This window comes from Anabrus simplex, chromosome 2, assembly GCF_040414725.1.
Source record: "Anabrus simplex isolate iqAnaSimp1 chromosome 2, ASM4041472v1, whole genome shotgun sequence".
NCBI lineage: Eukaryota > Metazoa > Arthropoda > Insecta > Orthoptera > Tettigoniidae > Anabrus > Anabrus simplex.
In genome coordinates this window covers 145,804,627-145,828,348 of record NC_090266.1, presented here as the reverse complement: position 1 = coordinate 145,828,348, position 23,722 = coordinate 145,804,627, and the positions used below count along the sequence as shown (strand labels likewise).

Sequence of the window (23,722 nt, the reverse complement as noted above, 5' to 3'; positions counted from 1 at the left end):
CCTATCCCATCATCGCCGTAAGGCCTATATTAGTCGGTGCGACGTAAAGCAAACTGTCTACCTCAGTAGTCGGCAGAAGCTACAGTTGTGACGTAAGGGCCAATCAGACGGAAAGAGCGTGGTGGTGTGAGCAAAAGAGTTGTATTACTTTTTTCAGTTCTTCATTTTTTATTTTTTTCAGAAATGTAGCACTCACTCAGCCGGGCACGTACATATTTACTGTTTTGATTAAGATATTTTTCATCGTATTTTAAGCAGGTTATTTTATAGGTCATATACCATATTTATTAGGTCACTTGATAAGTTACTCGAAAATTCTTTAATGAATTGTGATAACGTATACAGTATATGGATTTCAGTGCGTGTCCACGTACAATATGACATGTGAAGGTGAAAGTCCAATAAGGAAATATTGATTCAGCCGCGTGTAACATGAAGTAGGCCAACAGAGTGATGTGCCTGATTGTTTCGTCTGGAGTCTAAATGTCACGTAGCACGTAAAGCAACCAGAAATAAACCAAGCTCTGTGATTAAGAAACCCAGACGTCAAAATGGTCCAGTTGATTCATGTAATGAATAAAAAAGCGTCATTAGAATGGCTCGCAAGCCCACTTTCTGTCTGTTTTTAGCCAACCCCCTCTGTCTAATGATAGAAAAATATCAAAAGCGGTTCCACCCCCTCGTTTTGTCCTATATTTGAAGGAGACGCGAAGCCTACTTGATTCATGGCTTTAATAGTACGGTACCGATCAACATTGCGTTACCCAATCATATTGAATGGCTTGCTATGTCAGGAACGCGTACTTGCGTTACTGAATGCTGCAGTTGGCATCCACATCACTTTGGCTCCAAGCCTGCGGAGGCCGACCACTACACTGCTTACGTAAGTAGTGAGAATGACCTCAGTACGGCTCTACCAAGACGATATAGGTCGTTGAATAACTTGTAAACAGTCCATTGAAGTACTGCAAAGATTCTCATTCGTGTGTCTTTTCTTCCTTTGTATTATTCCATGTGATTGCTGCGTGGCCTTTTGTGTTATTAAACATCAAACAGAAGTACCAATTGTTAAACCTCTTGTATGGTTTCACAATCAGAATATCTTCGATGCTCAGTTTTTAAAGTAAAGAACCGACAAGAACAGCGTATGTTGTACTGTTCAATGAATGTGCCCTAAATGTACTTTTTTAGCTTTGTTTTGTAAAGAAGGAAACCGTACTTTCCAGTGTGGACTCAGTTAAATATAACTTAAAAACTTTTCAGCATGTCGAACACACTAAATTTTACACTATAATACACGCGTATATTCTTATTCCCTGTTTAATAGTGGTTTTTTACAGGTATGTTACAGTGTAATATGTATAGGGTAGGGGGCCCTATATCCGGACGATACAGATGTTTTTTTGATATAGCACATACCTACATTTTACCATATTTTATATTTTACCATTTTATCATTCTTCTTACCAGTTACGACGGTTTCTTTTCCCACTATTCAACTTAATGCATGCACGGTACATTACTATTTACATTTCATATTATTTTACAACACATTTGCCACACACAAAATCACGCTTTCATGCTGTTCCCACATACACTTCGTGAAACCATATTTGGCACAGACCGCATTGAATCCATGATCCCATTCGTCAGAAACATCACTGAAAAAGTCAATACCACAAAAGCCACATAAACATGTATTGTCCTCATCATTATATTTCAGGACGGGGTTCCCATTTTCCGTCTATCCTGGAAGGAACGAAATGAACAGTGTGCTTAGAGAAATAGCTTGAGGTGGGTTTTTTCCTGTATCTTCCTCATTCCATCTGGCATTCGAATAAGAAGCAAGCGAGAGAAATCCTTCGGTTGAGGGGAAAGGGGAGCGAGGGGTAAGCATTGCAGCCTTGCATGACCCTATCTCAAGTCTCAAGGCTTCACAATACACACCTGTTCCGTCCGTGGTGACTCTTGTGAACTGGGGTGGTGATGTGGTTTCAGAGTGGTGGTACAATTGTGCCTTAGTTACACATTTACTATTAAGTACCGGTACTGCATAAGGCACAGCTTAATAATGAACATGGATCTGCTTTTTCTGTCACCTCTTATGTTTGTAATGAACACAGTATCTGTAGCCTCCGTGGGTCAGGCGGCAGCGCGCCGGCCTCTCACCGCTGAGTTCCATGGTTCAAATCCCTGTCGCTCCATGTGAGATTTGAGCTGGACAAAGCGGAGGCGGGACAGGTTTTTCTCCGGGTACTCCGGTTTTCCCCGTCATATTTCATTCCAGCAACACTCTCCTATATCATTTCATTTCATCTGCCATTCATTAATCATTGCCCCAGAGGAGTGCGACAGGCTTCGTCAGCCGGCACAATTCCTATCCTCGCCGCTAGACAGGGGCTTCATTCATTCCATTCCTGACCCGGTCGAGTGACTGGAAACAGGCTGTGGATTTTCACAGTATCTGTTACTCCTGCCATACCATGACTTCTCGTCAGACTCAGATAGAATCTTATGTTTACTGAGTAAGTTCATTAGCTCAGAATGTATCTACAGGGCTACTGTACTGATATGTGGTCTGAATCTAGGGCACCCTTTTAAGTTGAATTGATAGTTTTTGAACTGAAGTTGTCAAACGTAAAAGGGTAATTATATTTCATAATTATGTCTTATATATTGAACCCTTTAAGGTAAGGTCATGGGTTCAATGTGTCGGTGGTCTCTTTAACCTGTGCAATTAACCCGCTTTGAATATATCGTTGGTATGTACTGGTGTCCAGAATTGGGACCAATCGAGTGTCCGGAAATAGGAACAAGTCTGCCCATCATTCAAATTTCGCGCCATGATCGCACGTACCGTGACCTACATATTACCACCCACAGATTGCGTGGTTAAACCTTTTATCTTCACTACTACAGATTCTCTTACTCTCAGGTTTTACGCTTACATATTCTCAATTTAAGTGAAACGAAAGATCAGAATAAATGTAACGTCAAGGAAAAGTATAGAAGGCGCGTCTTACCGTGTTTCTTTTGATATTGCCTGGAGCAAGAACCGCGCGAGACCTGCCATTCACTACTGATTCACCCTACTGCAAGAGGGTGCCATCTAGTTAACCGTTTCGAAAAAACATCGGGCACTTATTTCAAACTAGACGTTACGAGTGTCCGGAAATGGGAACTGCCCAGGGACTGGGTCCCTACCCTTTTGAACTTGTGTTCAACCAACTGAAAATATTTTAAGTTACATTTAATGGTAGTAATCACTCTTCCGAAAAATAATAAATAAATAATGTTATTGGCTCTACGTCCCACTAACTACTTTTACGGTTTTCGGAGACGCCGAGGTGCCTAAATTTTGTCCCTCAGGAGTTCTTTTACGTGCCAGTAAATCTACCGACACCAGGCTGACGTATTTGAGCGCCTTGAAATACCACCGAACCGAGCCAGGATCGAACCTGTCGTGTTGGGGTCAGAAAGCCAGCGCCTCAATCGTCTGAACCACTCAGCCCCGGCCTTTCTTAAAATGAACAGTAGTGTTAGAAATCATCATCATCATCATCATAATCATCATCTGTTTACCCTCCAGGGTCGGCTTTTCCCTCGGACACAGCGAGGGATCCCACCTCTACCACCTCAAGAGCAGTGTCCTGGAGCTTCAGACTCTTGGTCGGGGATACAACTGGGGAGAATGACCAGTACCTCGCCCAGGCGGCCTCGCCTGCTATGCTGAACAGGGGCCTTGTGGAGGGATGGGAAGATTGGAAGGGATAGGCAAGGAAGAGGGAAGGAAGCGGCTGTGGCCTTATGTTAGGTACCATCCCGGCATTCGCCTGGAGGAGAAGTGGGAAACCACGGAAAACCACTTCCAGGATGGCTGAGGTGGGAATCGAACCCACCCCTACTCATTTGACCTCGCGAGGCTGAGTGGACCCCGTTCCAGCCCTCATACCACTTTTCAAATTTCGTGGCAGAGCCGGGAATCGAACCCGGGCCTCCGGGGGTGGCAGCTAATCACGCTAACCACTACACCACAGAGGCGGACAGTGTTAGAAATAATTGTGTTTTTTTTACAATTTGTTTACGTCGCACGGGCACTGATAGGTCTTATGGCGACCATGGGATAGGGAAGAGCTAGGAATGGGAAGAAAGCAACCGTGGCTTTAAGGTGCAGCCCCGGTGGTGTGAAAATGAAAAACAGCCCCAGTATTTGCCTGGTGTGAAAATGGGAAAAACACGAAAAACCATCTTAAGGGCTGCCGACAGTAGGCTTAGAACCCACTGTCTCCCGAATGCAAGCTGATAGAGTAGAATAGAACACTCCCATCCCCTAGTTCCGGGTCGCTTGAAACTAGGAAGAGAGCAATTATTTATTGCAATCCGTTTGTTCGAACCTCCATTAAATTATCCTTCTTACAGTTATTTGACTGTTACTACATTACATAGTGTATTATTCTTCAAGCTAAACCGAGCTCGATAGCTGCAGTCGCTTAAGTGCGGCCAGTATCCAGTATTCGGGAGATAGTAGGTTCGAACCCCACTGTCGGCAGCCCTAAAAATGGTTTTCCGTGGTTTCCCATTTTCACACCACTCCTAGACCTTTCCCATTCCATCGTCGCCATAAGACCTATCTGTGTCGGTGTGACGTAAAGCAACTAGCAAAAAACAAAAAAAAAAAAAACTTCAAGCTAATAATGATTATATTCATTCCGCAAATTATCACACTTTTTCTTTTATCTTTTTTGTGTCATAGAGAGTGGTACAGTGCTACAAATTATCTACGGACATGTATCTTACCACTCATTCTTTTAATTAGTGCTTATTTTATTCATTTTCTTTCTTTCTTTCTTTCTTTCTTTCTTTCTTTCTTTCTTTCTTTCTTTCTTTCTTTCTTTCCTAAACCGTTTACCCCCCAGAGTTGGTTTTCTCTCGGACTCAGCGAGGGATCCAACCTCTACCGCCTCAAGGGCAGTGTCCTGGTGCGTGAGATTTTTGGGTCGAGGAATACAACTGGGGAAGATGACCAGTACCTCGCCAAGGCGGCCTCACCTGATATGCTGAACAGGGGCCTTCTGGGAGGATGGGAAGATTAGAAGGGATAGACAACGAAGAGGGAACGAAGCGATCGTGGCATTGAGTTAGGTACCATCCCGACATTTGCCTGGAGGAGAAGTGAGAAACCACGGAAAACTACTTTGAGGATGGCTGAGGTGGAAATCGAGCCCTCCTCTACTCAGCTGACCTCCCGAGGTTGAGTGGACCCCGTTCCAGCCCTACATAGTACCACTTTTGAAATTTTGTGGCAGAGCCGGGAATCAAACCCGAGCCTCGGGGGAGAAGGCAGCTAATCACACTAACCACAACACCACAGAGGCGGATTATTTATTTATTTATTTATTTATTTATTTATTTATTTATGTATTTATTTATGTATTTATTTATTTATTTATTTATTTATTTATTTATTTATTTATTTATTTATTTATTTATTTATGTAACCTACTTCTTAAATTACAAAAATATTTTGCTATTCTTCCCGGTGTAATCGACTCTCTGTTTAATCATTTAACAATTGTATAGAATTCTTCCTCTCATTCTATTCTTGTTTTATATTCTCCATCCAAACATTTAACTCTTTTAAGTGCGTCAGTTCCCTTACGTTCTGTCAATAGGTGCGCCTCTTCCATTATTTCTCCAGCCGGGCCGAGTGGCTTAGACGATTGAGGCGCTGGCTTTCTGAACCCTGGTTGGCAGGTTCGATCCCGACTCAGTCCGGTGGTATTTGAAGGTGCTCAAATACGTCAGCCTCGTGTCGGTGGATTTACCGGCACGTAAAAGAACTCCTGCGGAACAACATTCCGGCACCTCGGCGTGTCCGAAAACTTTCAAAGTAGTTAGCGGGACGTAAAACAGATAACATTATCATTATTTATTTATTTATTTATTTGTTTCTCCAAATAATAAAAGAAGATTTTTCTTTTTTCTCTCTAATCCGTATTTTTATATAAGTTATTCCCATTAGCTACCACACCATATCTCTTCTCTGCTTGAAAGCCTTTCTGTTCTTATTGATATATTTTGGATAACTTCGCAGAATTCCGATAATGCTGTTTTCGTCTTATATCTGCCATAATCATCTGCTTCTCAGTATCCTTCATATATATCGTTACTTTCTTGTTAAATTTCTTATCTTTGTTCTGAATCTATTTACCTTAGTAGTCTCCCATTCCTATTCTATCGAGCATTCCTTTCGCTTTCATTAGCCAATTATCATCACTTAAATGTTTCATCCGGTGTTGGTATGCAGAATTCAATATTTCCCTCCCACCTGTCCTTCTTAATCGTAACAAACATTGTATTACTCTTCTAGCAATAGGCCTATCTGCTTGAATGCTTAAATCTTCACACAGCCTTCTAACTCCGCTATTGGCTGTACATTCTGAAAGACTTATTATTATTTTACATAATTTACTACTTATTATACCTAATTCTTTCATATCTACTTCAGTACCCCATATTTCTCCCCCTTATTAAATTAAATTGCTGGACTTCTGTGCTAGTATGGGTTTAGCTGTTACAAATACATTCTTCAAGCATAAGGCTATTCACCGCTACACATGGGAGGCTAGGGGTACCAGATCCATAATAGACTATATCTTAACAGACTTTGAATTCAGGAAATCTTTTAGGAATGTACGAGTTTTTCGGGGATTTTTCGATGATACAGACCATTATCTGATCTGTAGTGAACTAAGTATCTCTAGGCCTAGGGTAGAGAAAGTGAAATCTGTCTGCAAACGAATAAGGGTAGAAAATCTCCAGGATGAGGAAATTAGACAGAAGTACATGGATATGATTAGTGAGAAGTTTCGAACAGTAGACAGTAAGCAGGTTCAGGATATAGAAAGTGAATGGGTGGCATACAGGGATGCTGTAGTAGAAACAGCAAGGGAATGCCTAGGAACAACTGTGTGTAAAGATGGGAAAAGGCGAACATCTTGGTGGAATGATGAAGTGAGAGCAGCCTGTAAACGTAAAAAGAAGGCTTATCAGAAATGGCTCCAAACAAGGGCCGAGGCAGACAGGGATTTGTACGTAGATGAAAGAAACAGAGCGAAAGAAATACTTGTTGAATCCAAAAAGAAGTCATGGGAAGATTTTGGTAATAACCTGGAAAGGCTAGGTCAAGCAGCAGGGAAACCATTCTGGACAGTAATAAAGAATCTTAGGAAGGGGGGGAAAAAGGAAATGAACAGTGTTTTGAGTAATTCAGGTGAACTCATAACAGATCCCAGGGAATCACTGGAGAGGTGGAGGGAATATTTTGAACATCTTCTCAATGTAAAAGGAAATCATCATGGTGGTGTTGCAAACAGTCAAGGTCATGGGGAGGAGGAAAATGATGTTGGTGAAATTATGCTTGAGGAAGTGGAAAGGATAGTAAATAAACTCCATTGTCATAAAGCAGCAGGAATAGATGAAATTAGACCTGAAATGGTGAAGTATAGTGGGAAGGCAGGGATGAAATGGCTTCATAGAGTAGTAAAATTAGCGTGGAGTGTTGGTAAGGTACCTTCAGATTGGACAAAAGCAGTAATTGCACCTATCTATAAGCAAGGGAACAGGAAGGATTGTAACAACTATCGAGGTATTTCATTGATTAGTATACCAGGCAAAGTATTCACAGGCATCTTGGAAGGGAGGGTGCGATCAGTCGTTGAGAGGAAGTTGGATGAAAACCAGTGTGGTTTCAGACCACAGAGAGGCTGTCAGGATCAGATTTTCAGTATGCGCCAGGTAATTGAAAAATGCTACGAGAGGAATAGGCAGTTGTGTTTATGTTTCGTAGATCTAGAGAAAGCATATGACAGGGTACCGAGGGAAAAGATGTTCGCTATACTGGGGGACTATGGAATTAAAGGTAGATTATTAAAATCAATCAAAGGCATTTATGTTGACAATTGGGCTTCAGTGAGAATTGATGGTAAAATGAGTTCATGGTTCAGGGTACTTACAGGAGTTAGACAAGGCTGTAATCTTTCACCTTTGCTGTTCGTAGTTTACATGGATCATATGCTGAAAGGTATAAAATGGCAGGGAGGGATTCAGTTAGGTGGAAATGTAGTAAGCAGCCTGGCCTATGCTGACGACTTGGTCTTAATGGCAGACTGTGCCGAAAGCCTGCAGTCTAACATCTTGGAACTTGAAAATAGGTGCAATGACTATGGTATGAAAATTAGCCTCTCGAAGACTAAATTGATGTCAGTAGGTAAGAAATCCAACAGAATTGAATGTCAGATTGGTGATACAAAGCTAGAACAGGTCGATAATTTCAAGTATTTAGGTTGTGTGTTTTCCCAGGATGGTAATATAGTAAGTGAGATTGAATCAAGGTGTAGTAAAGCTAATGCAGTGAGCTCGCAGTTGCGATCAACAGTATTCTGTAAGAAGGAAGTCAGCTCCCAGACGAAACTATCTTTACATCGGTCTGTTTTCAGACCAACTTTGCTTTATGGGAGCGAAAGCTGGGTGGACTCAGGATATCTTATTCATAAGTTAGAAGTAACAGACATGAAAGTAGCAAGAATGATTGCTGGTACAAACAGGTGGGAACAATGGCAGGATGGTACTCGGAATGAGGAGATAAAGGCTAATTTAGGAATGAACTCGATGGATGAAGCTGTACGCATAAACCGGCTTCGGTGGTGGGGTCATGTGAGGCGAATGGAGGAGGATAGGTTACCTAGGAGAATAATGGACTCTGTTATGGAGGGTAAGAGAAGTAGAGGGAGACCAAGACGACGATGGTTAGACTCTTTTTCTAACGATTTAAAGATAAGAGGTATAGAACTAAATGAGGCCACAACACTAGTTGCAAATCGAGGATTGTGGCGACGTTTAGTAAATTCTCAGAGGCTTGCAGACTGAACGCTGAAAGGCATAACAGTCTATAATGATAATGTATGTATGTATGTATGTTTAGGCCCTATGTGACTTGTATTCACTATTTGGTCGAACATGTCCTCGGACACTCCCGGCACTAAAAGCCATACGCCATTTCATTTCAGTATTTGGCATCTTCCTCTCCGAAAACCTTGTGCTTCATAAAGCAGCCAGTACTTTTATGTTAGCACATCTTGTTTGCTCATTCCACATCCCATTCGATGTTATTATAATTCCAAAGTATTTTATTTTATTTCCCACCTTTCTTTTTGTCCGCCTCTGTGGTGTAGTGGTTAGCGTGATTAGCTGCCACCCCCGGAGGCCCGGGTTCGATTCCCGGCTCTGCCACGAAATTTGAAAAGTGGTACGAGGGCTGGAACGGGGTCCACTCAGCCTCGGGAGGTCAACTGAGTAGAGGTGGGTTCGATTCCCACCTCAGCCATCCTGGAAGTGGTTTTCCGTGGTTTCCCACTTCTCCTCCAGGCGAATGCCGGGATGGTACCTAACTTAAGGCCACGGCCGCTTCCTTCCCTCTTCCTTGTCTATCCCTTCCAATCTTCCCATCCCTCCACAAGGCCCCTGTTCAGCATAGCAGGTGAGGCCGCCTGGGCGAGGTACTGGTCATACTCCCCAGTTGTATCCCTCGACCAAGAGTCTGAAGCTCCAGGACACTGCCCTTGAGGCGGTAGAGGTGGGATCCCTCGCTAAGTCCGAGGGAAAAACCGAGCCTGGAGGGTAAACAGATGATGATGATGACCTTTCTTTTTTCTTTAATTTATTTCCTTTTTAACATACCATTACATTTGTTTTCTTAATTTCAATTTTCAAATTCAATATTCTACAATATTTAGCAAAATGAAATTAAATGGCGTATGTCTTTTAGTGCCGGGAGTGTCCGAGGACATGTTCGACTCGCCAGGCACAGATGTTTTGATTTGACTCCCGTAGGCGACCTGAGCGTCGTGATGAGGATAAAATGATGATGAAGACGACACATACACCCAGCCCCAGTGCCAGCGAAATTAACCAATAATGGTTAAAATTCCCGACCCTGCCGGGAATCGAGCCCAGGACCCCTGCGACCAAAGGCCTGCACGCTAACCATTTGGCCATGGAGCCGGACACAATATTTAGCAGTTTTCTTGAGACTGCTTTGCATACCAACTGATGTTAGAGAGTTCAGAAGGTTGTCCGCGAAAACCAGTGCAAGAGCTACGTGACCTTCCATCTGTTAGTGCGATGTTAAAGCACTAGTAAAACAATAATGTTCAGTGATAATCCTAGTTTTTTTCACTTTGTTGGCTTGAAAAAATAAATTTTCTGAATTAGAAGTCAAAAGAATTGTGGACTGAGTGGCTCAGACAGTTGGAGCGCCGGTTTTCTAAGCTCCAGTTGGCAGGTTTCACCCTGGCTCAGTCCGGTGGTATTTGAAGGTGCTCACATACGTCAGCTTTGTGTCGATATATTTGCCAGCACGTAAAAGAACACCTGCGGGACGAAATTCCGATACTTAGTTGTCTCCGAAAACCGTAAAAGTAGTTAGTGGGACGAAAACAAATAGCATTGTTATTAAAAACAGTAGGCTATCAAAATTCAACTCCCATGTGAAATATTATTTGTCTACAATGCAAAAGTCTACGGGAGCAAGCGCAGAAAACATTACGCACAAATGTTGAGTAATTAAGAAGTTATTCTGTGTTGAATATTATTCTAATATAACTTCTCCCCATTTCATTGTGACCGAGCTCGATAGCTGCAGTCGCTTAAGTGCGGCCAGTATCCAGTATTCGGGAGATAGCGGGTTCGAACTCAACTGTCGGCTTCCCTGAAGATGGTTTTTCCGTGGTTTCCAATTTTCACACCAGGCAAATGCTGGGGCTGTACCTTAATTAAGGCCACGGCCGCTTCCCTCCCACTACTAGCCTTTTCCTGTCCCATCGTCGCCATAAACCTATCTGTGTCGGTGCGATGTAAAGCAACTTTCATTTCATTGGGGACGGCACTTGACGGGGATTTAGCCCAGTTTTACGACCACCTACCCTTCCTGACGCTAACTCAGTGTGGTGGGATGTATTCACTATTCCATGTTTCTATGGTGGTTTTTAGCGTAATGGTCTAAGTGAAGAGAAGTATATTAAGTATAAGTACATTAAGACAAGCATAAATACCCAGTCCCAGAGCTGAAAGAATTAACCATGCGCAGATAAAATCCTCTTCCCGGGCGGAAATCGCACCCGGGGCCCCTTTGAACCGAAGGCTACTACACTATCCATTCAGCCAAGTAGCCGGACACAGAATATCATGTAAGTAACAGTAACCGAAGTATGCAGAATCCAGTAACTTCTAGAGATGAAAAATAAATTCACCAATCATAGAGGTTTTCGTCTCACTTTAACGGTAGCGAACTTGTGGGTAAAATCTTCATAGTTCTCAGTTTTGTCGTTTCTAGTAGATACCAGATGAGCCGCTCCTCTTTAGAGATTATGGTTAACAAGGAAGGGTACACAGACACATCGTTAGCCAGTTGCAATAACTCGAGAAACAAAACTTATACTGAAAGGATCAGGTCTGAATTGTATGTTTCTTAGCTGTTAGAAAAATGATGTTGTGTTATTCTAATAATAAATAGGGAATAATAAAGGCAATAATTGATTATTGTAATTATTGCAGGAATTAACCGAAAATTGTGTTTGTCTACCACTTAGTCCCGTTTCTTTCTTCCTTTATTTTTATAGCTTTTTTCATGTCGCACCGACACATGTGGGAAGGAAATGGCGTGACATTAATTAAAGTACGGCTCCATAATTTATCTGGTGTGATAATGGGAAACCACGGAAAACCATCCTCAGGGCTGCCGACAGTGGGGCTCGAATCCACGATCTTCCGAATGCAAACTGATAGCTACGTGACCCAAACCGCACAGCCTCTTGCTCGGTGTCCCGTTTCTTGATACGAGGTCAGGATGGAATTTTCATCAGTTTATCCCAGTTATTTCTGGGGTCACTGGGGTCACCCAGGCTCATTTTGGTATTGGGCGGGGTTTATGGTCAGATTTCCTTCCTGACTCCACGTGATTCAGTATTTTTGGACGAAAATCTCAATCCAGGATCGATGGGGATTCGAACCTCAGGCTTCTGGGTGGGGAGCCAGCAGCTAAGCCACTGAGTTAATTATGCCCCCACCCCCCACCCCCACCCTCACTAACAAAAGAATATTAGTCAAAATTTGCCGCCGGGCCCCCATCCCCTAATGCCGGCGTCACTAGGCCCGTGTTTTGTGGGCCAACATTAAAATCCTCATGTGCTTCAAATTTCGTGTGCTTACAAATACAAGTTGTGTCAGTTTCTTGTACTTATGTCTAGCGCCTGACAATATGCAGCCACTTGGAGCAACTCGGCTAAGTTCGGTCCGTCGCCTACGAAATACAATATGGCCGGCAGATAAACAGATGACGGTAGTCGGCAAGCTTATTGTCCGACGGTCACTCACCAGGTCGCAGTTAAGCCTCTCAACAGGAAGGTTTTAAAACTTCAGTGAAATATTAACGGCAAAAACTAGAAAGCGCCGCAATTTCTATTTATGAAACAAGTTTTATCCCCTACTTCTTCAACTTGCAAATGCGCACAGTTCGTAGAAATTAAGTATTCTCATCTTAAATCCCCTCATACCTCACACCGATATTTACAAAACTTAATTTCTACACTACCTTCTTAAATCGAACTTACACCTCCAGTATGCCAAGGTTTTTGAAAGTAGGTAAATAAATAAATAAATAAATAAATAACTAAATAAATAAATAAATAAATAAATAAATAAATAAATAAATAAATAAATAGTTGCCACATTAAGGCTGCATGTGTGTCATAAATAGAAATTGCGCCGCTTTCTTGGTTTTGCCGTTAAGATTTCACTGAAGTTTTAAACCTTCCTGTTGAGAGGTTTCTTATTGATTTTTATAAATCGCTCGCCCTCTGTAAATGACTTTTGACAATATTACTTAAAAGTGGCTTTAGGAATATTCCTAAAAGAGCTGTGGAATCCCATCATTACAAGTGTCACATTCTATTTTTCTTGACAATAATGTCTTTCATGAGATTGGAGCAGTTTAGTAATTCATTTCGGGGAAGGTAATGCACAGCTGCAATAAGAAAATCAGAGACAATTGTCAGAAGCGATACAAAATATTACTAGGGTCATTACAAAGAAATAGTAGCCTTTCATTATCAGATGGATGTATTGTTTCATGCTTCAAAAGTACCACGTCCCCCACATATTGTTTCAAACATTGAAACATTAACCTGGCTATTATTGGTTACTATTCGAAGAACTTGAAAACCGCCGAGGGAGTTGGCCGTGCGGTTAGGGGCGCGCAGCATTGAGCTTGTATTCAGGAGATAGTAGGTTAGATCCCCACTATAGGCAGCCCTGAAGATGGTTTCCCGTGGTTTCTCATTTTTCACACCAGGAAAATGCTGGGGCTGTACCTTATTTAAGGCCACGGCCGCATCCATCCCACTTCTAGTCCTTTTCTATCCCATCGTCTCCATAAGACCTATCTGTGTCGGTGCGGTGTAAAAAGACTTGTAAAAACTTGAAAACCATATTCTTCCACTATTTCAATGGCATCTAATGTAAATTTTGCTAGCTGCTTTCCAGTTACTGAATAAGTGAAATATAATGAAACCGGTAGACTATTCTATAAAATTTTGGCAAGCCCTTGAATAGCATACACAATAGTTTATTAGCCAGCATGACTTCTACGCCCAGTGCATCTCTCTCGACATCTCTCATGTCGAAACATATCTCAAGTTTCTAACATAATATTATAGTAATATTTGAATACTGGTGTCCCATTGCTATCGGAAAATGAAATAGTATACAAGCCATAACAAATGTACCAGTTAGTAATTGTAATGACGGTATTGCCTAATATTTGGCTAGAAATTCCATTACAGTCTTAAGGCACGCCAGTAGAACATAGCCGGCAGATCTCACCCGAGCGCAGCCGAGTGGCTTCATATTGTCAGGCGCTAGACGTAAGTGTTTCTTGTTACAACGGACAAACATTTTCTTCTCATTAGGACAGCAACCTTTCTCCTCCACCCCCACCACCCGTGCCATCCCCGACCCTCTCACTCTCCGTGACCGTTGTCCTTACCTCTGAAACTTTTATCTTCCCTTCTTGGCTAGGCCAGCGCGCAGAGAAGGGAAATTCTTTCGTAGCTGCGATGTAGGTACTTAAATTTTGCGCTGTTGCCGAAAATATAACATAGAGCAGAATCCGTTTTACTTAAGTTGATCTGTACGCGTAATATACTGCTATTCTGACTACTCATTTGAATGGTAGAGTTTCGGCGAATTATGAGATGACCAAGCGAATGGCTGTGCATTTTGGGTCACGTAGCTATCAACTTGCTTTCGGGTGATAGTGGGATCGAACCCCACTGTCGGCAGTCTTGAAGATGGTTTTACCTTGTTTCCCATTTTCACACCAGGGAAACAAGATGACACTTCTATAGGTCCACGACCTGCAACTGTTTCATCCCAAGTGCAAGTATCTTTGGGCTTTCTTATAGTAGCATAAAGTCAGATTATATGTCTAGACAGGGCTGTAACAGAGTGTATACATGGGTATACGCCATGTGCCCTCTGGTTAACTCCACTCATTAGAGTATGCCTTTTTGATCTCTTGCGTATACCGTCTTAATTTGGCTTCTGTTCTTTTTAACTTCACCATTCTGTCAGGGAGTTCTAACTGTCCGGCTAAGCTCGTAATCGTGAATATCGAAGGTTCACCTTGATGAATAACATAATCAGACATCACTTACTTAAGGTCACCACTGTTCGGTACTTGCGACTCCAGCCTTACGTTCATACATTCAGATACCTCACTAGTAGATTTTAGCCTGAGGAGTATATGAAAATTGGCTGCAAAACCCCCGTACTGCAACTTAAACCAATTGAGTGGGGTTTTCACAAAACTTGACACCTACAAAAATATACATTTTCAGGAGAGATATTTTCTTAATTAACTCACAAATGAAACACAGTATTTTTGCAGCTAATATCAGTTTAAAGAAAAGGATATACATGAAATAGTGGATATTTTACATGTTTTTATAACTAAATACTGTCTCTTTTAACCCTGAAAATATCAATCTTTTTTTTTACAAAAACCAACATCTACACACTTCTGTTATCAGTTTCTAAACTTCTTAATCAAGGTTTTCAAGACGTATCCTTAGATACTTAAAGCACACTGTGCAGTGAACAGAATAACAATAAATCTCAGGCATTTCTTGGGATGTATCATTGATTAATTGTCCAAAAATACTGTCAATAATAAAGTCCTAAAATAACACAGCACTTCACTGATAAACACAATATTTATCAACTCATATGAAGTTTCTTCATCATACCACACAGGCGCAGCTTAATCCTCACCATTCTTCTGACGTATTCATAAAATGTTAACGCTTCTTGTGAAGACACATCGAAGTACTTCAGTAACTTCTTCTAGTCCGACTCGTTGGCTGAATGGTCAGCGTACTGGCCTTCGGTTCAGAGGGTCTCGGGTTCGATTCCCGGCCGGGTCGGGGATTTTAACCTTCATTGGTTAATTCCAGTGGCCCGGGCTCTGGGTGTTTGTTTTGTCTCCAACACCCTGCAACTCACACACCACACATAACACTATCCTCCACCAGAATAACACGCAGTTACCTACACACGGCAGATGCCGCCCACTCTCATTGGAGGGTCTGCCTCACAAGAGCTGCACTCGGCTGGAAATAGCCACACGAAATTATTATTATTATTTTAGTAACTTCTTTATGTCAGCACTTTTTTTCCACTAACGTGATATAGGAATGGAAGTTTCACAGCTGTATCAATAGTATTTGCATTACTTCTTCTCGTCCTAAGAACTTCAGTACTGGAGCTTGCGTATGTTGTTTTCACGGACGTCAGTCATTATGAATGGAAGCTTCTTCTTCAAAATTTCCTGAGATTTAGATTTAAAATCAAATATTTGTCAGTCTCTACCAAGAATTAGGCACTTAACATGTTTTCATAACATCCCATGATATTTTGATGGGACCGATGACCTTAGATGAAGCAAGCAAGGTATGTTGATGGTAAATTGATGGTGTCTGCTCTTCGATACTCTTTCTCAGTATTTCCAAACATCCAGTCTGGAGGAAGATAACTGTGACCTCGGATGGGAAAAAATGGAGAATCTTCTTGAAAACAGTAGAATTACCAACTATTTTTATGAGATTGGAGAAGACTTGGATTGTTTATTCTGTGAGGCACATGAATCGGAGAAGAGCCATAGGACAAGGTTCTTTTCCTTCTTCAGATTGTTTTCCAGTTCAGTTATGTAGTGGTTCAGTGCAAATGCGATTTCGTTTTACATATATAGATATGAAGTTTTAGTAATTGCAGTGTAGATGTTCGCTTTAGTAAACATTTGTTGCCCGTAGATGTTAAGTTTTGTGAAACCTCCCCTCAATTCAAGACTTCGTTCCACTGAAATCTGTGATCGCAAATGAAAAGAAGAATCTTGGATTGTTTTCTAATAAATAGCTAGAAATAGGTCCAGTAGAAAACTATTGTGTAAGCAAATTAAGATTATCTAACTAGTGTAGGCCTATTCAAATATGGATTTCTTCTTTGTAATCATAAAATGTCTTATATAAGCCTGATTTATACCAACCGAGCTCGATAGCTGCAGTTGCTTAAGTGCGGCCAGTATCGAGTATTCGGGAGATAGTGGGTTCGAAACCCACTGTTGGCAGCCCTGAAGATGGTTTTCCGTGGTTTCCCATTTTCGAACCAGGCAAATGCTGGAGCTGTATTTTAATTAAGGCTACGGGCGTTTCCTTACAACTCCTAGCCCTTACCTATCCCATCGTCGCCATAAGACCTATCTGTGTCGGTGTGACGTAAAGCAACTTTTAAAAAGAAATATCTGTACCAAATTGAGGGGCGTTCGTTGTAACTTGCCGCAACCCACTAATTGGAAACTAATTTTAACGGGTGGTCTTGCATCCGGGATTTGTCATGCCCTGACTTACCGTATAGCCTGTGAGAAGTTTGGGGCTACAGCGCTGTATCTAGAGCTTTCTTAGGTAAAACACACTGGTATTAGCAATGTGTGGTGAAGGCAGACATCTGAAGATTCAACATGACTACTTTTTATCCGAGTTCTTTTGACTGATTTTTTTAATCAGAGGTGTTTTTATATCTCATATCTGCCTCTGGCAGGTGGGCTTCGTAGTCTGATTTATGATTATTTCGTCGTCTGTTAATTTTTTGTTTCACCTGAAGCTCATCGCAGTCATGACAGGTATCATTAGCAGGCTCCTTGAACCTAAGTTAAACTCAGTATTAAAATGTCATGGTAAAGCCACTGCTGTGCTCTTAACTCTTTTTCAGTCTGTTTTTCCTTGCAGTGCTCTTTTTTTTTACTGTTTTTATTACCTGAATTTTCAACTATTGTGGGTAGATTCCTCTGTAGTGGCAAAGCGTCACTAACCTAGGATGCATTTTTTAATTAACATTTTGGCATTTGGTCCGTAAGACCATGCTGCCATCTCTGTACATTTCGAAAACAGGAAGGTCAGAGAGCAACATCTTTACAACATGGGACCTTTCATGGCATTGTGACTAATTGGTGATAGAAAGCCATGGTACAGGAACTTGGGTTGGATGAGAACAGTTTAACTACAGACTATACAAGAAACGTATCACAATGTTAAATTGGCCTCACTTAAAAATTTGGCTATTGCTTGATATATACGGATGTCATAGCTGCTGAACAACGACGAAACGAAAGTGGAAGTGGAACTTTGAGTTGTATAAGCGTTTGATATAAATTGGTTACTTGTGGTTTGTGTCTAGTGCATCCTAAAATTGTATGGTTGAGGTCGGCTTCTTGATTGGGGTTAGAGGGACAATTTGGGGAGTCTATAACTTTGAGTATGAACAGATGACTGGGGTCAGATGCATGTCCAAGTCTCATTCTGATAATTGATGTGATATGGCGGCGAGATAGAGATAGTAGATTGAACCATGTTTTCTGTGGGATGCGTCTCTGGATAGCGGCGTAATGCTTGCCTTTGATGCGTTGAGTTGTTGCCCAGTAATTTGACCATTCTTTGTAAGCTTGTTCCTTGATGTGGCTTTGGAAGTCCGTGTATGGTAGGGGTAGTGCTTGGAACTGGCCTTCTGTAATGCTCTGCTTTGCCAGTTGGTATACTGTCTCATTATGTATAATTCTAGTGTGGCCTTTGATCCACATAAGATGTTTTCCGTTTTCCTTAGCTTGGTATATACTGCTTAGGATGCCCATGATGTATTTATTCGAACGCGTGTTCCTGCATGGTTGTTCTAGTTTTTGAAGTGCACTCTTGGAATCCGTGAGCATTAATATTCTGCTGAAGTGCTGGATGCCGTACGTGATGGCTGAGTTAATGGCAAGTATTTCAGCGGTGAATATTGAAGCTTCGTTGGGAAGGATGCATTTTGTTCCTCAAAACTCGTCTATTAAGCACACCCATGATATACACCGGTGTACTGAAGGGGTGCGATTAATTCTTCGCTGTGTGTTCGATTGCCACAGCACTGAGTAGCATGTTCTGAGGGACTGATAGCGTTTAAGGAGCCCTGTAAGCGAGCTTGAGCTGTTGTGGGGACAACAATATAATTTAATAATGTGCTCTAGGACATGTGAAAAAAAAAGATTCTTCTAACTGAGTATGCCTGAATATTTGGTGTCGTTATTCGGAGCATATTCTACCGCGCATTTCCATCGAATTTTCAATTCTATATGTTCAGTGGTTCAGTGAACCCCCTAGTAAAATAGTTTATCAAGAGCATATTCCTTTAATTAGCTCTGTGTATTCACGCACGTAGCGATAATTTTTACTTCCAACACTCGGTCACTCTCCGGAACCAGCGAAGAGGTTCAATTTTTGGACTAACGGCGCGGGGCTGTGGAACGTAAGGATGGTGCACTAGGCGAGGGGCTGTGAGGAGCAGGGTAAGCATAGCCCAGCAACTGGACCAGCGATAGACGCGAGTTACATCGAGCAGTTCCGAAATTAGCCGATGCACTGTCAGAGCGCACTGTTAAAATTTACCGGATGTTTTGAAGGGTTTTTAATTTCACGATTTTGTGGTTCTGGTCTAATTAACCGCACTGAATCAGAATGTTTTGGTAACTGCGAATTTTAGAGTATCGATAGGTGAACGTAGCCTAAGTTTACGTGGTTAATGATACTTTTAATTAGTAATACATATTTTATGAAAACGGCAAAATATGTCAAGCCATAAATCACGGTAGTCTACCTAATAAGTTATTGAAGCAATAATTTCTATGAAAGTTATTTTATGAAAACGGCAAAATATGTCAAGCCATAAATCACGGTAGTCTACCTAATAAGTTCTTGAAGCAATTATTTCTATGAGAGTAACATCTACAAAATTACAGGAAACTGGATCAGCTTAAAGTAATTACAACTTACATACTCTCTGTGTCATTCCTCGTTGTTCTTCGAGCTACAGCCGTATGCCATAAAAAGAAAAGTCGCGTTACTAATCAAGCAATCCCACTGTTTTACATCGATGTAAATATCAAGTAGCAATAACTTTGAGCACATTATTTTCCAAAGCAGTGAAACTCAATCAATACTGATCTGCATTTAGGGCAGTCGCCCAGGTGGCAGATTCCCTATCTGTTGCTTTCCTAGCCTTTTCCGAAATGATTTCAAAGAAATTGGAAATTTATTGAACATCTCCCTTGGTAAGTTATTCCAATCCCTAACTCCCCTTCCTATAAACGAATATTTGCCCCAGTTTGTCCTCTTGAAGTCCAACTTTATCTTCATATTGTGATCTTTCCTACTTTTATAAACCCCGGACGTTTTATCCACGCGCCGCCACTGATACTCCAATTACTGTAAAAGATAATGATTTCTACTTTTTACGGTCCTCCAGGTTTATGTTACCCGCTCGTTGTATGTATTGTTTTCTTCTCTTCAATATCAACGAAAGAAAAGGGAAATATAAGGCGTGTAGTGTTTGTCGTATCTATTCAGCTTCTATGTGCATTTTAACTTAGAATTAGTGTTTTAAAGCACTTGATATAATTTTATTTTCCTTTTTCTGTTTCAGTTTGCAGAAGTTGCCTGATTAAATATCTGGAAGGCAATTCCTTCTGCCCTATATGTGAAGTTCAAATTCACAAGGCGAAGCCGTACCGGAATATCAAGTGAGTATTATGATATAAATGGTGTTAATATTGTGCCTTCAGAGATCAGGCCGGCCCCTTTTGATGTAGGAGTTATGTAGATCTATATATTACGAAACTAGTTATCTCCATTGATCCTTGTTAAACCTGTTGGACCTTAGACTACAAGTTACGACTAGGGACAACGGCAATCACTTTGTGCCCTGTCAGTGCTCAACCATTGCAGATGTGATGTTTTCATATCACTGCTTTTACTTTAACACAACGCAGTTTGATAAAGTAACCCATAAATTTGTGATAGAACAGCTGTATCAAAGAAACTGCGCATGAACGATCTTCGAATCCTTCGTGCGTGCTGCCGTACTGGAGTGGATTACTGTGAATGGAGGAATAAGTGAGAAGTAAGGGTGGACAAAATGAACGTTTTATAGAGTCCAGATGCAGCTACTCCTCCACATGTTTCATACATTTTTTAATAAATGAAATCGTCTCACAGGCGAAGAAGTTGTATATGATTTACAATAATAATAATAATAATAATAATAATAATAATAATAATAATAATAATAATAATAATAATAATAACATACATTATTATTATAGACTGTTATGCCTTTCAGCGTTCAGTCTGCAGTCCTCTGTGAATTTACTAAACGTCGCCACAATCCTCGATTTGCAACTAGTGTTCTGGCCTCATTTAGTTCTATACCTCTTATCTTTAAATCGTTAGAAACTGAGCCTAACCATCGTCATCTTGGTCTCCCTCTACTTTTCATAATAATAATATTAATAATAATAATAATAATAATAATAATAATAATAATAATAATTATTATTATTATTATTATTATTATTATTATTATTATTATTATTATTATTATTATTATTCAAATATGGATTTCTTCTTTGTAATCATAAAATGTCTTATATAAGCCTGATTTATACCAACCGAGCTCGATAGCTGCAGTTGCTTAAGTGCGGCCAGTATCGAGTATTCGGGAGATAGTGGGTTCGAAACCCACTGTTGGCAGCCCTGAAGATGGTTTTCCGTGGTTTCCCATTTTCGAACCAGGCAAATGCTGGAGCTGTATTTCAATTAAATTTAATTAAATTTTAATTAAATCGAGGATTGTGGCGACGTTTAGTAAATTCACAGAGGACTGCAGACTGAACGCTGAAAGGCATAACAGTCTATAATGATAATGTATGTATGTTATTATTATTATTATTATTATTATTATTATTATTATTATTATTATTATTATTATTATTATTATTATTATTATTATTATTATTATTATTATTATTATTGCCTATTACTTCCAGAGAGGCCTAGTGCTGACCTTTCGATATACGTTACTTGTGCGTCTGTGGGGACGGGACCGTACCTATGGCACATTCTAATGGTGAAGATGGCCCGCGCGCGCGCACACATACACACAATCACAGGAATTAACCACAGAAATTTAAAATCCCCGACCCGGCTGGGAATCGAACCCGGGACCACTTCGACCTAAGACCAGCACGCTAACGATTTAGTCATGGAAGTGGATCACACGTGTTATCAAAGTAGCCTTTTGTAAGCGCTTATTTCATTGGCCGTACTTTTCTTGACGCCATGTGCAGAGTCTGTGAACATGTAGCCTACTGTTAAAACCTAAACCATCCGTCCATAATATGACGCACGGCAAAATTCAGTGGTAAGTTACCTCTTGTTCGCGTCCATCAGCAACTGGCGAGCAGTAGCATCGTACCCCTCGCAACCAACAATAGTGCTGTGCACCACATCATTCAAATCCTTCTTAAACAAACGGAACTTAAAATTTCAGTGTGCGTATGTTTCTCGTATGCAATGTGTACGTAATTTCTTTCTTTCCTAATCCTTTTATCCTCCAGGGTTGATTTTTCCATCGGATTTAGCGAGGCGATCCCACCTTTACAGCCTCAAGGTCATTGTCCTGGAGGATGAGACTTTGGGTCGGGGATACAGCTGGGAAGGAAGACCAGTACTTCGCCCAGGCGGCCTCACCTGCTATGCTGAACAGGGGCCTTGTGGGGACGGGAAGATCGGAAGTGATATACAGTACTAGGAACAGACAAGGAAGCGGCCGTGGCCTTAAGTTAGGTCCCATCCCGGCATTTACCTGGAGGAGAAGTGGGAAACCGCGGAAAACTACTTCGTAGATGGCTGAGGTGATCTTCCGAGGCTGAGTGGACCCCTTTCCAACCCTCGTACCACTTTTCAAATTTCGTTGCGAGCCGAGAATCGAACCAGGGCCTCCGGGTATGGCAGCTAATTACACTAACCACTACACCATATAGGCGGATGTGTATGTTGTTATTATTAAGGTTCGCATGTTAAGGAAATGTCATATTTCTTTCCTGAACTCAATGTACCCGAATTCTGGAAAAAAAAAAAAAAAAAACACTCTGAATGGTGCGGCCCTGACGACGTTTAAAGCAATTTTATGTTGCATATAAATGCATATTTCGGCCATTTTTATTGTTTTGATCATATTTTGGTCTCTTAGTGATATAGGGTTATATTTGGTTATATATATTTTTAAGTGAGGCGTCGTTTTTAACAAAGTTCATGTTATCTGCAACGAGTTTCAAGTAAAGGATTTCAAAATGCGGTAGTAAATGTACTTTTCTTTCTTTTCCCGAAACAGATAGGTAGCAGTTTTATAAAACGTGATTCCGAGAACGTGATGCTGTACGAACGTACTCCAACAGATATCAGGAAAGCATGCTAATACTTAATAGTTTTATCCTTCTTTAGGAGGACAGAGTGAGACCTGCGCCTGAGGGCTATGATACTGAATGCATGTAGAAAGTTTCAACGTACCTACTGTGGCTCTGTCGGTTTGTTTGATTAAATGTGTTAGCTATATCATCACTAATCAATTTTTGTCACGTTCAGTGTTAGTGAAAATAAAAAAATGAAAATCCACGGCCTGTTTCCAGTCTTTCGATCGGGTGAGGGATGGAATAAATGAAGCCCCCATCTAGCGGCGAGGACGGGAATTGTGCCGGCTGACGAAGCCTGTCGCACTCATCTGGGACAGTTATTAGTGAATGAAAGATGAAATGAAATAATATAGGAGTGTGTTGCTGGAATGAAATATGACAGGGAAAACCGGAGTAAAACTTGTCCGGCCTCCGCTTTGTGCAGCACAAATCTCACATGGAGTGGCCTGGATTCGAACCAAGGAACCCAGCGGTGAGAGGCCAGCACGCTGCCGCCTGAGCCACGGAGTCTCTTCAATGTTAGTAGTACTCGAATATTTGCTACCTATCACTAAAATGCTTCAGTAATATTTTACTTTTTTAGGTCATATGAAGCCAGTTCCTAGGGCATTTTTGCGTGCATATTTTTCTTCCTTATGTCACAAACTTCCGAAACATAGTTATTATATAGTGTTTATTCGCGGGGCTCGTTGCCTGATCTACCCAAGACCTAAGATCATAAAATTTAAAAAAAGAAACCTGCATTGTTCCTAGACTATATGGGCAGTGATCTGAGGG

At 41.1% G+C, this 23,722-nt stretch overlaps 1 protein-coding gene across 2 annotated transcripts in view; it reads left to right on the top strand.

Annotated features, from left to right (window-relative positions):
* The window catches only part of LOC136862711 (protein suppressor 2 of zeste), a 293,904-nt gene that overhangs the window by 138,855 nt on the left and 131,327 nt on the right, over window positions 1-23,722 (top strand). For both annotated transcript variants that reach the window (XM_067138930.2, XM_067138929.2), the window contains exon 3: window positions 20,119-20,215. In XM_067138930.2, coding sequence (XP_066995031.2) covers window positions 20,119-20,215 — 97 coding nt within the window. The remainder of the gene's footprint in view (window positions 1-20,118; window positions 20,216-23,722) is intronic.